This window comes from Saimiri boliviensis, chromosome 10, assembly GCF_048565385.1.
Source record: "Saimiri boliviensis isolate mSaiBol1 chromosome 10, mSaiBol1.pri, whole genome shotgun sequence".
Taxonomy (NCBI): domain Eukaryota; kingdom Metazoa; phylum Chordata; class Mammalia; order Primates; family Cebidae; genus Saimiri; species Saimiri boliviensis.
Genome location: NC_133458.1, coordinates 117,472,220 through 117,485,589, shown reverse-complemented (window position 1 = coordinate 117,485,589; position 13,370 = coordinate 117,472,220). Strand labels below are relative to the sequence as shown.

Below are 13,370 nucleotides of genomic sequence, written 5' to 3'. Positions count from 1 at the left end.
ATTAGATGCAGGTCATATTTATTTTTGACCTTCTAAAGAAGGACACTGGCGTCCAAAGGGACACAAACATATGGACCAGAAATAAAAGTGTGTGTATCTGGATCTCTGTTTTGAACTCCAGAATTCACGAGACAGCACTGTGTGGTCACGATCTTGTCCTATCGGTCCTGAGAGATTTTTGGTGCTTCTCTGTTAAATCGTTCGTGTCTACTGCACTGAAGTAGCCACAGAATCCCCCCCAGGAAGGACGACTGCCGCAATCTCCCGCCCCGACCTGCGGGCCGCGTCCCCGCGAGCTGCCTGCGGGCGCGCTGGGAGCCGGCCCCGGGAGATGCGGGCGCGGGGAGATGCGCTCTGCTCCGGGCGCAGCGGGCGAGCCGCCGCACCTGCGACTTCCGATGCCTGTCTCGGGGCCGGGAGAGCTGCCACCCCGGGAGGGCTCCGAACTGGATAGGTCCCACGCCTCCTGGGCCGGGGTCTGCGGGTCCCAGACGCTCGGTCCTCCCGACCCGCTCCCCGCGGCGCCGCGGTCGCGCCTTGCTGCAGTCACCGAGCGGAGGGCAGGGCGTCCCTGCGTCCCTGGCCCCGGCCCTGCTCCGCAGCGCGCCGCACCCCGAGGCTCGGGCCCCGCACCGCCGCAGCCGGTGCCCTCCAGCCAAGCCCCCTGCCCCGGCCGCCCGCCGCTGACCTTTTCCTGCGCGCGGTTGAGCCGCTTCTGGACGTTCTTGGCGAAGATGCCCGTCTTGATGTCGGCCATGGCTGCGGGTCCGGGGAGCTGCGAGGAGCAGAGCGCGCAGCGGGGCTGGCAGCGGCGCGGAGGAGCGGGAGGAGGAGAGGGCCGAGCAGGGGAGGAGCGGGAGAGGCGGCGGGGAGCCGCGGAGCGCGCGGAGGGGTGAGGGCGGGGCGCGGCGGCGGGACGGGCTTAAAGCGACAGAGCGGGGGCGGGACGCGTCGGGACTGGCTGTGACTCCGGGAGAAGGGGCGGGGGAAGAAAGGGAAAGAAGCCAAGAAAAAGAGAGGGAAAAGCCAGAAGCCAGATTGTGTCCGCAATGATGGAAGAGTGTCGGGAGGAGGGAAACCAAGCCAAGCAGAAGCCCCTGGGCCCAGAGGCAGTTTGAGGTTCTTTCAACGCGGTTTGCGTTGGGGGGAGAGTGAGAGGCCCTGATTCTTTCCAGCAAAAAAGAAACGGTAGAAAAAACGGGAAGACCCCCGGGAATGTGGAAGCCAGCTAGATTGGGGCTGCTCTGAAGTGGAGGTGATGTGCTGGTCCCTTGCTGCTCTCAAATGTCTCCTGCTAACAGAGCCTCCTCCGTCCGCCCTGGGTGTTGCAGAAGAAGGTATGGAGGTCGCCCTACCCGCAGGAGCCTCACAGCCCAGTGAGGGAGCCTGACTGGAAAACCAACCGAGTCAGAGCTGCAGGAGAGAGGCGGGTGGAGAGGAAAGCGGAGAGGAACCATCGCTGACATTTGTTTAAACTTTAAAACAAGAGTCAGCTGCGTGGGGAGGTCCGCGTTGAGAAGGGCCAGCTTCTGGAAAACAGGAGGTGTGTTCTGGCCATCTCCAAAATTCCTGTGCTGGGCAGAAACCTTAGAATAAACTCCTCAAGATATGGTGCATGGAACAGTCAAGTCACTTAAAGTTTCGCATCAACCGTGAAGGACCCAGGCCCCCTAACTTACTGCTTCCTTGGAAACCTTTTGGCAACCTTAACAGGGCCTCGCCATCCCTGTTATTTTTACTTATGCTTGGGAGAAGTACGAATAATAGAGATAAACCTGCCCTATACCCAGAGTTCTTGTTGGCTCTGACCAGTGGTCAAACTATTCGTATTCCATTCTCACTGAGAGTGTGAGGAGAGGAAGTCAGGTAGTACCCTGCAAACAAAGGTCAGAAGTGGGTCATTCACAGTGAATCCTATGAGTCCAGGTGAGCACTCTACTGTATCTCCGGAGGAAACTGTTACATTGGTAGACCTCAGCGAGCTGCCACCTGGTATTCACTCTTGTGTGGTCTGGTAATCCCCTCACCTTGATTCTAGAATGATGCTATGGCCAGCTTTAATCAAGACGTGGTGAAAGTGACACCATGCTAATTCCAGTCCCCACTTAGAAACTAGGCAGGTTTTGCACTCTGGCGATTCCTGTGACACCTTATAGGAAATTCAGCTAATTCAGCTACCTTGCTGCAAAAATAAACTAAAATAAAGTACAGTAAAGTAAAATAACAAGGAGAGACCATGTAGAAAGGGAGAGGTCCTGAGATTACTCAGAGAGCAGCCAAGATGTCCCAGCTGAGCTCATTCTTTAATCAGTTCACTGGCTGGATGCAGCCACACAAGCAACCAAGACCAGCAGAAGAACCACCCAGCTGATCACAGCCAGAGTGCAGAATGGTGAACCAACAAAACAGTTTTTATGAGTCAATCACTTCTATAACGCTCTATTATAAAACAGTAGGAACCAGGAACACCTGCTCTGTGTGCTTGACTCATTTTCCTAGGATAAATATCTGCCCCAGTTTGCTTGGAAATAAAAAATTTCCAAGACACAGGACTTTCAGTGCTAACATTGGGAAGGTTCTGAGCAAATTCAGTTGAGTCCTACTTCTAACACTCTAAGTAAACAGAATTTTACTTCAGAAAGATATATTTTTTAAAACTTCACCATTTAGTCAACGTTCAATGAAAAACAGTATGCTCAGAAACCAGTAATTTGAGTGACCTCCCTCAAACAGGGGCCTTTCGGGCTGTGATGGTTATAATACTGAGTGTCAACTTGATTGGATTGAAGGATACAAAGTTTTGATCCTGGGTGTGTCTATGAGGGTGTTGCCAAAGGAGATTAACATTTGAGTCAGTGGGCTCAGAAAAGCAGACCCATCCTTAATCTGGGTCGGTACAGTCTAATCAGCTGTCAGTGTGACTAGAATATAAAGCAGGCAGAAAAATGTACAAAGAGAGACTGGCCTAGCCTCCCAACCTACATCTTTCTCCTGTGCTGGATACTTCCTGCCCTTGAACATTGGACTCCAAGTTCTTCAGTTTTGGAACTCAGACTGGCTCTCCTTGCTTCCCAGCCTGCAGACTGCCTATTGTGGGACCTGTGATCAAGTGAGTTAATACTTAAAAACTCCCCTTTACATATATATATGTGTGTGTATATATATATATAATATATATACACATGTATAATATATATTTAATACATATGCATTAAAAACTTACATATATATGTAGTAGGACCTGGTGATCATGTGAATTAATACTTAAAAACTCCCATATATGTGTGTGTGTGTGTGTATATATATATATATATATATATATATATATATATAGTCTATCAGTTGTGTCCCTCTAGAGAACCCTAATACAGGGGCTTCAGAACCTTAGCTCCACCTTGGGATCTTGACCCTGAGGATACAAGTCACAGAATGCTGGAAAACACTAGAAGTGTTATAGAGAATATAGTCCATGGTCACTTTTTCACTGTGAATCCCAGAGCCACCTGCACTGGTTTTAGACACAGCTCCCTCTGCAGACATCCCTGCTCTCTGTCAGGCAAAGGACAGGAGTTCCGAGTAGCAGACTTACTTTTTCTCTGCTTCCTTAAATCCCAAGCCCTCAGTAAGAGCCTTTGTCTGTCTTGTAATTATTCCCACCCCACTCAACTACATTCAGCTACCCTGCTGCAAAAATAAAATAAAATAAAGTACAGTAAAGTAAAATAACAAGGAGAGGCCATGTGGAAATGAGGAGGCCCCGAGATTACTCAGAGAGCAGCCAAGATGTCCCAGCTGAGCTCATTCTCCAATCAGTTCACTGGCTGGATGCAGTGTAACGTGGGCGGAAAAGGGAGGCTTGTCATTTCTTGATTATTCTATTTGGAATACAGGCTCAGCATTTTAAAATGTTATGTGCAAACTATTATCAAAACATTTCACTCCAAGAAACCAGTGTCGACTTTCAGGTTGCCAGGTGGCTTATTTTAGCCACTCTGGAATATTGATTAAGCACTTTCGCTGATACTTAGTATCTGTTCTGTAAATACTTGTTGAAAAATGCAAGTATGCATGAGACTAGCTCATGAGCATCCATCATTCCAGACATGATGATGCCTGGAATGCTAGAGGGGAGAGAGGTACCCACTCCTTAAGAACCCCGAGCTAGGACTCATGAATTCTTCCCCAACACCTCTTTAGAAACCTAAACCTGGCATGTTGGATTTGTGCAGATGTTCACAGAGAGGATGAACCTAGCTTGCCAAACCTGATAATGCAGATAAAAGAGACCCCTGAAACATGTGCCAATGTGTAGCTTGGTAGATCTTTATTTATTTCCATTCTTCAATAATGCTACTGAAAGAGAGGTTGGAGGGGAGTGAAGGTTCCAACTACAATGACTTTAAACATTGTTATTCCATACAGCAGAGTCCTTCTTCATACAAAACGTCATGTAGGACCCAAATATATTAAGCAGATGGGCCTCTCTGGTTGCATAAAGTGTTCAGTTCCCAGAGCCCCACCCATTAGGCCACTGTATACTCTAAGGACCTTCTGCAGAACTGTAGCACTGCCCTGCCACAGTAAGGAATCTACAGGACAAGGTGATCTCAGCAGGATCATCTGACTCCGAAGTGGTAGGACCATGTTTTCGTGCATACTTCCTTCATTCTCCAACCATAGGACATGCCCACAATTTCTTGATGGCTTGTACCTCTTCCTAGTATTGGCTATCCATTTTTCTCCCCCTTCAGTCAAGGAAAAATATGATCCATCCAATCCCTGTAGATTTACTGTTAATGAAAACTAACCACAATTCTTTCTAATTTCTGGGACAAGCTTAGACATCAAATTATATTCAATATTTATTTAGGTAGGGTTGAAAAAAAGTACCCCAACACCAACTCCAGATTTTCATCCATGCAAGGCAGAATTCCTGAGTCAATTTTCACTTCTGATTCACCTTCCTTCCTTCTAAGTTGCACTTCAAACTGACTTATAAGTCAAAATGTGAATTATGATGGATTTTGATAATAGACGGAATAGGCCCAAAATTACTACTGTATTATCACAGAACTCATTTTCTACATGTTTTCATGGCACAGAAGTTAATCTCTCCTATCTTTATATTTTGGCAGTCCAATCTAGAGCCTTCAGGGATTCTAGAACCTTGCTAACACTCAGAAGAATTATACTATAACACAATATATAATGTGATTTATATGCTAAAACATATTCCAATTAGCTACAAGATTTTTTTCTCTAATTATTGGGTTCTTTGTATCATTGTATAGATAATCAAGGAGACATTCCATTTAAACATTTTCTGGAACCTAATTGAAATTGGGGTCTCAATCAAATTATGACTACTTGTTATACTTACCTTTTTGTTCAAAGACTCAAATAACTTGTATTTTCTCTCACAAATGTTACTTGAAAATGGTAGTGTAAGTAGGTTGTTTTTCAAAAATATATATTGACTGGATATCTTGTACATTTCAGGTGGAAACCATCAAATACAGACTCAGTCATGGCTTCAAATTAGGCCAAGTACGTACATATTAGTTCCACATATATTTTTACTAAATTGGGTCTGCAAGAATACCCTCTTTCTTTCCTAATTTTACCAGATAGTTTTCTTTTGTCTAAAAATAACAACTTTCTACTACATTAATAATGCATCACTAATGTATCCTGAAATGCTAAATAGGAAGCAAGAGCTTTGTTTTACAAAGAGTCATTGGCCGCTAAAGAAAACAATGACACTGTCTTAAATTGCCTAATAACTTTAAGAAATTTCAATACCATCTTTGATCCTTTTATGCAAAGTAGATGCAAAACAACTCCTATACCCCAAACAAATTGCTTGTGCATCACTTAATAGCTTACAAGCCAACTGAGAGGTCAGGGAGCAAAATAAAACAAATTCTAATTAGCCACAACTCTTTCTGAAAAGAGAGATAAGTTCCTGCAAATATTTGATGCTGTTTTCCAGCCACAAATAAACTATAAAAAGTCCATGTACAATGCGAGAATCAGCACATTTATGCTATTGAGAGCACCTTTGTAATTGTTTTTATAGTGCCACTATTTTATCAAGAATAGTTTTCCAGCTTGGACAAAACCCAGCTTTATAACAGTGAGCTACTTCAAAACCTTATAACAAATGCTTAACTTTATCATATATTGGCAGAGACTTCTTTGGTGCAGGGAAGCTATTTTTAGTTGAGTTGATCCATGTTTATATTTTTGTATGAATATGGCTTTCTAGATATGCCCGCCTTTGCATGGCAGCTCCTGTGCCCTCACCCAGCTGTCTTCTGCCTCCCACCCTCCTTGAACACAAGGACCCTCCCAAAGCTGCTCCTGGAGCTGTGGCCACCAGCACAGTAAAGGGATTACCTTGTACCATGGAATACCCCACTGCAATGTGCCTCCACTCAGAGTCCTCACTTTAGCAAAAAGCCCCTGGGTAATGGCAAAGCCAACTCACTGCTCACCCTCAGCAGGATTATGGGTATGATTCCATACACAGGAAGCCTGGATTAATTATGGTGTTCTCCCTTGTAAACAGATGCCAACTTGCTTGCAGTAGAGCCTCTTCCCTCATCAGAGGCCATACAACCTTCTGGCTTCTCTTAAATCTAAATTTTCTTCACTCCCTTTACTTCTCTTCTCTACATATGGCCAACATTCTGCTGCTGGGAGCCATCTCCAGGGAGATCAGGGAATTAGGTGGCAATGGCAGGAGTAGTTCCTATTTCCGTTACTTTCAATGTAACTGCAACAGCTCAGCATTAAAGCTCAGGCCTAAAGTGGGTTCCGTGGGCTAATCTCAGAGGAAATCTGTTGTGCATGGAATCATGTCCCCTAAAAAGATATGTTGAAGTCCCAACCCCAGGTACCTGTGAATATGACCTTATTTGGAAACAGGATCTTCCAGACATAAGTAAGACATAAGTTGAGAGGAAGCCATACTGGAGTAGGGTGGTCCCTTAATCCAATATGATTGATGTCCTTAGGAGAGAAGAAACATGGATGCAGACACACAGAGTGGAGAACACCATGTGGAGACAGCCATAGGGGGAAGGAGGCCATGTGATGATGGAGCAGAGACTGGCGTTAAAAGTTGCTCGTCAAGGAACGCTGTGGATTGCCATCAGCCATAGGAGTAAGGAGAGGGGCATGTCCATGGTGACTCCTTGATCTTGGACTTCTGACCTCCAGAACTGTGAATTAATAAATGTCTGTTGTTCTAAACCAACCAGTTTGTGACACTGTAACAGCAGGCCTGTATTAGAAAACTAATATGGAATCTAACCTGTTTCTTCTCAAAACAGTGCATCTCCAAAAATTCATCCCCCAATCCAAATGACTGACACAGATCTCCAAAAACAAGATCTTCATTAGTTGGAACAGCCTATGTTCATCTGTTGCTCTCTTTTGAAACAATGTATTTTTTTAAGTGTATGATTTGCCCATATTTTCCTTCTTAATTTAGTGGAAAAATCAGTAGCTTTTCAACAAGCCTGTTTCCATTTGGATTCTTAGGATGCAGAGGCTGAGATGGAGTTTGTGTATGCATTGATTACAGATCAATGAGCCTGTGACAGGAAGTGGGGGAAACAGGACGGGCATAGGAAGAAGTCTAGTCCAGCAGGGGCTCCATCCCGAGCATTGCCCATAGAGTGTCCCTGTCTGGCTGATGTGGCTGAGCCTTTATCCCCTGCCCACCAATCACCCCAATGCATGCAGCCTCAGGTGGAGCATGAGCACAACTGCTGGAGCCAGCCCTGAAGACGCTGGCAGCTGGAAGTGGAGGCTGCTGCTGACTGTTGAGGTGACATCAGGGTAGTGGGCTAGTCCCCTACTCTCTGTGGTTCCAATGTAGAGCTCTGAGCACAGAGTAGGCATGTGTTTCTCAGTTCTCCTCCCCAAAATAGCATCTTCTGTTTTTTTCACCCTCTCATATTTTCATGCCCTGTACCTACACTGAGATGTTTCTGAAGGTATCTTAATACTGACGCAGCCATACTCTCAAAGCTCAGACTTTCACATTTGAACATGGGCCATTTGCCTCTAACTGATGAAGTTAGTTATAGGCACCTGTATTGTCATGTTTCTCTACTCTACAGCTACCTGCTTCCCAATTATAATAAATAAGAAGGAAACTTGTAAGGAGATACTTTGAGACTATGCAAATATCTTGTCTCTTGTCAAACTCTACATCACCCACTTGAGCATGCATCATGATTCCTGCCTAAATCTCTTTTCATGATGATGGCTTGTAAAGGGCGATTTTCTAATTCCATCATTTTTACTGTATTGATTAGTCAGCATTCTACTGTATGAAGAGCTTTCCCCTTTTTGTCATTCATTTATTAATTTATTATCTGTACTCATGGATTCTTATTTTATTGTTGTCTATTATTGTTCTTGTTTACCTTGGTGATCCAATTATCCTAGATTTGGCCAGTAAAATCCCCTTCAATTTTCTATATATCTTCATCATTTTTGAATACTTTCTTATTTTCTTCTGGTACAATGAGATGTTTCAGGTACATCTTGTATTTTCCCTGCCCCAGCCCTTGACTAAGCCACTTCTTCATGGACTCCTGGCTCCTTTGAGTGGTCAATGGTATTGAGAAACCAAGATCTGGTCTCTCAGTTTGCTTATTGCTACTGTGTGTCATTGTATTTAGGTTTTTCAGTGGATAAAATATATATACACAAACGTGTGTGTGTGTGTGTGTGTGTGTGTGTGTGTGTGTGTGTATAAAATACATTTATACCGATACCTCTAATTTGAATTTGTCGAAGATTCTTGTTTGCCTCCCCCCAATATCTATTTCTGTCTCTCGTCTTCCATGTTGCTCTGGCCCCAACAATCTTGCTATATTCACTCGTTTGCTCAGTTCTACAATACCCACAAAATAGTTTCAGAATATTCATACCACTACAACAAACAAGCCTATTAAGAGTTAAAGATTTGATTACAGGTTTTTTTCTTCAGACTGAAGCCAAAGTAATGTGCAACTTATTTGGAATATTGGCATAAAAACAGACATATAAACCAATGGAATAAAGACCCAGAAATAAACCTTTATATAAATGGTCAATTGATTTTACACAAAACAGCCAAGATCATTCAATAGAGAAAGGACAATCTTTTCAATGAATAGTGTTGGAAAAAATCATATATCCACAAGGAAATAAATGAAGCTGGACATTTACATTATTCCATTTTCAAAAATTAACTCAAAATAGATCAAAGTTCTAAACATAAGACCAAAAGCTATGAAAGTCTTAGAAGAAAATGTAGGGAAGAGCCTCATGATACTAGATTTGGTAATTATTCCTTAGATATGACACTAAAAGCACAGACAAAAGAAAAAATAGATAAATTGTACTACATCGGATTTAAATAGTTTTGTGCACCGAAGAACACTATCAACAGAATAAAAAGATAAACCATGTAATCAGAAAAAACATTTGCCTATCACATACCCGATAAAGGACTAATGTCCAGAATATTTTTCAAAAACACTCTTATAATTCAACAACAACAAAAAAACCAAACAACTCATTTTAAAAATGGACAAAGGTCTTCCAACAGATATTTCTCCAAAGAAGATACACAAATGGCCAATAAGCACATGAAAAGATGCTCAACATCACTGATATAGGAAAATACAGACCAAAACCTCAATGAGATATTTCCTCACATCCATTAGGATGGCTACGTTTTAAATATATATATATATATATATATATATATATATATATATATATATAGCAAGTATTGGTGGAGATATGGAGAAAGCAGAATACTTGTTCACTGTTGGTGGGAATATAACATGGTGCTTTCATGTGCCTTTCATAAGATCATATCATTGGATTTAGGGTCCACTCAGATAATCCAGGATAATTTCACCTCAAATTCTTAACTTAGTTACATTTGTAAAGACCCTTTGTTCAAACAAGTTGACATTCACAGGTTCTAGGGATTAGGAAATGAGCTTACATTTTTGAGGGGGTTGGGGAATAGGGATACAGACCATTCAACCCAGTACAGGAGGACTGAAAGCAGGACTGGGCAGAAGGAGAAGTCAAGTTGCAAAACAGGTCCAGCTGTCTCAGCAAGCCACACAGAGAGCTATGGAACTGAAATGCCTGTCAGATTTTTCTTACATTGTGTAAAATTGCCCAGACCTTTACACTCCTGCCTCAGTCAGTCATAAAATGTGACTGCTTTGGGAAGGGCAAGGTGACTCTGTAGCTGAGGCAGCTTGTACAGGGTTGACAGCACTCCCAACAACTGGAGCAGCAGTGCTTCTTTGAAAGGGAATCTGGATGTCACATCTCCAGGTTCACTGGAATCTACCCTTGAGCTGCTAAAATCTACTTCTTCACAAACAGTCAGGAATAGCCCCTTCAACCTTACCATTTATTATGGTAACATGCACCAGGCTTCTGACCTGGCATCTATCTTTCTGGAGCCTTATTATTCGCAATGCTAGCAGTGCCTCTTTCTATAATGGCTTCCCATCAGCCCTGGTCTGCAGAGAGGGGCCACTACCGAGTTCCTTAGTGATGCAATGCATTTCTGATGACCTGAGGAGAGAGATCCAAGATGGCTGATCACTAGCAGCTTGGGATTGTAGCTCCCAGTGAAAGCGCAGAGAACGAGAGGACGCCACAATTTCAGATGAATTTTTTGTTGCTCACGGACCAGGAGATTCCCAGCGGAGGAGCACCATGGATCGCCAGTGCGACTCTTGTGGCCTGCGTGGCAGTTTTGCTGGCGCCTCGGCGTGGTGGTTCTTGGTGCAGTCAGAAAAGCACCATCAATCTTAACGCCACTGTTTTAGCCGGCACAGTGGGTTGCTCAGATTCCAGCGCTGGGAATCAAGTTGGACGTCCATTCAGAAACCTAATTAGAAAGTTGGTAATTATAAAGATGACAGATGGATAAACTTAGAACGAAGGGAAGAAACCGGCCTAAAAAGGCTGAGAATACCCAAAATCAGAACGCCTCTCCCTCTATAGGGGATCACAGTTCCTCATCAGCAATGGAACAAGGCCTGATGGAGAACGAGTGTGTTCCATTAACAGAAGTAGGCTTCAAAAGGTGGATGATAAGAAACTTCTGTGAGTTAAAAGAACTCGTTCTAACTCAATGCAAAGAAACTAAGAACTTTGAAAAAAGGTTTGACGAAATGCTAATGAAACAGATAATTTAGAGAGGAATATAAGTAAATTAATGGAACTGAAAAACACAAAGAACTTCATGAAGTATGCACAAGTTTTAACACCTAAATTGATCAAGCAGAAGAAAGGATATCAGAGGTTGAAGATCAATTTAATAAATAAAACAAGAAGACAAGATTAGAGAAAAAAGGATAAAAAGGAATGAGCAAAGTCTCCAAGAAATATGGGACTATGTGAAAAGACCTAATCTACGTTTGATAGGTGTACCTGAATGTGATGAAGAGAATGAATCCATGCTGGAAAATACTCCTCAGGATATTATTCAGGAAAACTTTCCCAACCTAGCAAGGCAGGACAATATTCAACTCCAGGTAATACATACAGAGAACACCACAAAGATATTCCTCAAGAAGACCAACCTCAAGGCACATAATCATCAGATTCACCAGGGTTGAAATGAAGGAGAAAATACTAAGGGCAGCCAGAGAGGAAGGTCAGGTTACCCAAAAAGGGAAGCCTATCAGACTCACAGCAGATCTCTCAGCAGAAACCCTACAAGCCAGAAAAGAGTGGGGGCCAATATTCAATATCCTTAAAGAAAAGAACTTTCAACCCAGAATTTCACATCGAGCCAAACTAAGCTTCATAAGCAAAGGAAAAATAATATCTTTTGTGAACATGCAAGTACTCAAGAGATTTCATCACCACCAGGCTTGCTTTACAAGAGCTTCTGAAAGAACCACTACACATAGAAAGGAACAACCAGTATCAGCCTTTCCAAAAATATACCAAAAAGTAAAGAGCATCAACATAATGAAGAATTTACATCAACTAATGGGCAAAACAGCCAGCTAACATCAAATGGCAGTATTAAACTCACATATATTATTATTAATCCTAAATTTAAATTGACTAAATCCCCCAATCAAAAGACACAGCCAAAACCTTTTGGTATGCTGCATCCAGACCTATCTCACATCCAAGGATACACAAAGACTCAAAACAATGGAATGGAGAAAGATTTACCAACCAAATGGAGAGCAAAAACAAATAAATAAATAAAAAGCAGGAGTCGCAATTCTCACCTCTGATGAAATAAACTTTAAAGCAACAAAGATCAAAAGAGGCAAAGAATGACATACATAGCGGTAAAAGGATCAATGCAACAAGAAGAGCTAACCATCCTAAATATCTATGCACCCAATACAAGAACACCCAGATACGTAAGACTTATAAAGAGACTTAGACTCCCACACAATAATAGTGGGAGACTTCAACATCAATATTAGACAGATCAATGAGACAGAAAATTAACAAGGCTATCCAGGACTTGAACTTAGATCCGGAACAAGTAAACTTAATAAACATTTATAGAACTCTCCACTTTAAATACACAAAATATACACTCTTATCAGTACTACATCACACCTACTTACAGGTTTAAATGAAATATTGGTTGGCTGCTTGTTTGTTATTTTCTTCCCTCATTTTTTCCTGTCTCTATTATTAAGCACAATTATTGGTATAAAAGAGGTTTTCAATACTCAATTTTAGACTGCATTCTAGCCTGGGCAATAAAGCAACACTTCTGTTCTCTCTCCCTGTTCCTCTTCCTCTTTCTTCCTCTCCTTTATTCTTTTTTCTTTCTTTCTCTCTTTTTTTTTCAAAAAAAAAAAACTGTAAAAAAAATTAACCAGGTTAAAATATTAAAGACACTTTCTAACCATGTGAATCAGCAACCCTAAAGAAAATGAGCAGTAAGGTACTTTGGAACTTCCGTTACAAAAATGGAGAAACCACTGAAAACTAGTTTGGTTTGGGCTCAAGTATTTAAAAACAACAACAACAACAACAACAAAAACACAAGCATTTCTGATGACCTCGGTAGATAGCAGGACTTCCATACCTTACATCCAACATGATAATCTGTTGAGTTTTTTATCCTTGCATAATATAGCATGCCAGCAAGCCCTGTACTTTGAGTTCTTTAGCCCTTCCTCCAGTCTGCTACAGTAGTTCTGGCATTTTCCCTCAGTTAGCAGAGGGAAGCCAGGAAGTGTCGGCCATCATTTTGTCTATGCTTCCAGGAGTCCTTGAAGGGTACTAAATTCTGTATCTTGGAAGAGTGCAAATAAACCATAAACTCTCCCTTATCTAGGCTT

The 13,370-nt window shown here is 42.4% G+C and overlaps 1 protein-coding gene across 1 annotated transcript in view; it reads right to left on the bottom strand.

Moving 5' to 3' along the window:
* Positions 1-900, bottom strand: part of LOC101048121 (amphiphysin) — a 252,017-nt gene extending 251,117 nt beyond the window's left edge. The window contains exon 1 of the mRNA XM_074379802.1: positions 689-900. Coding sequence (XP_074235903.1) covers positions 689-757 — 69 coding nt within the window. The 5' untranslated portion in view covers positions 758-900. The remainder of the gene's footprint in view (positions 1-688) is intronic.
* Between the last annotated feature and the right edge of the window lie 12,470 nt (positions 901-13,370).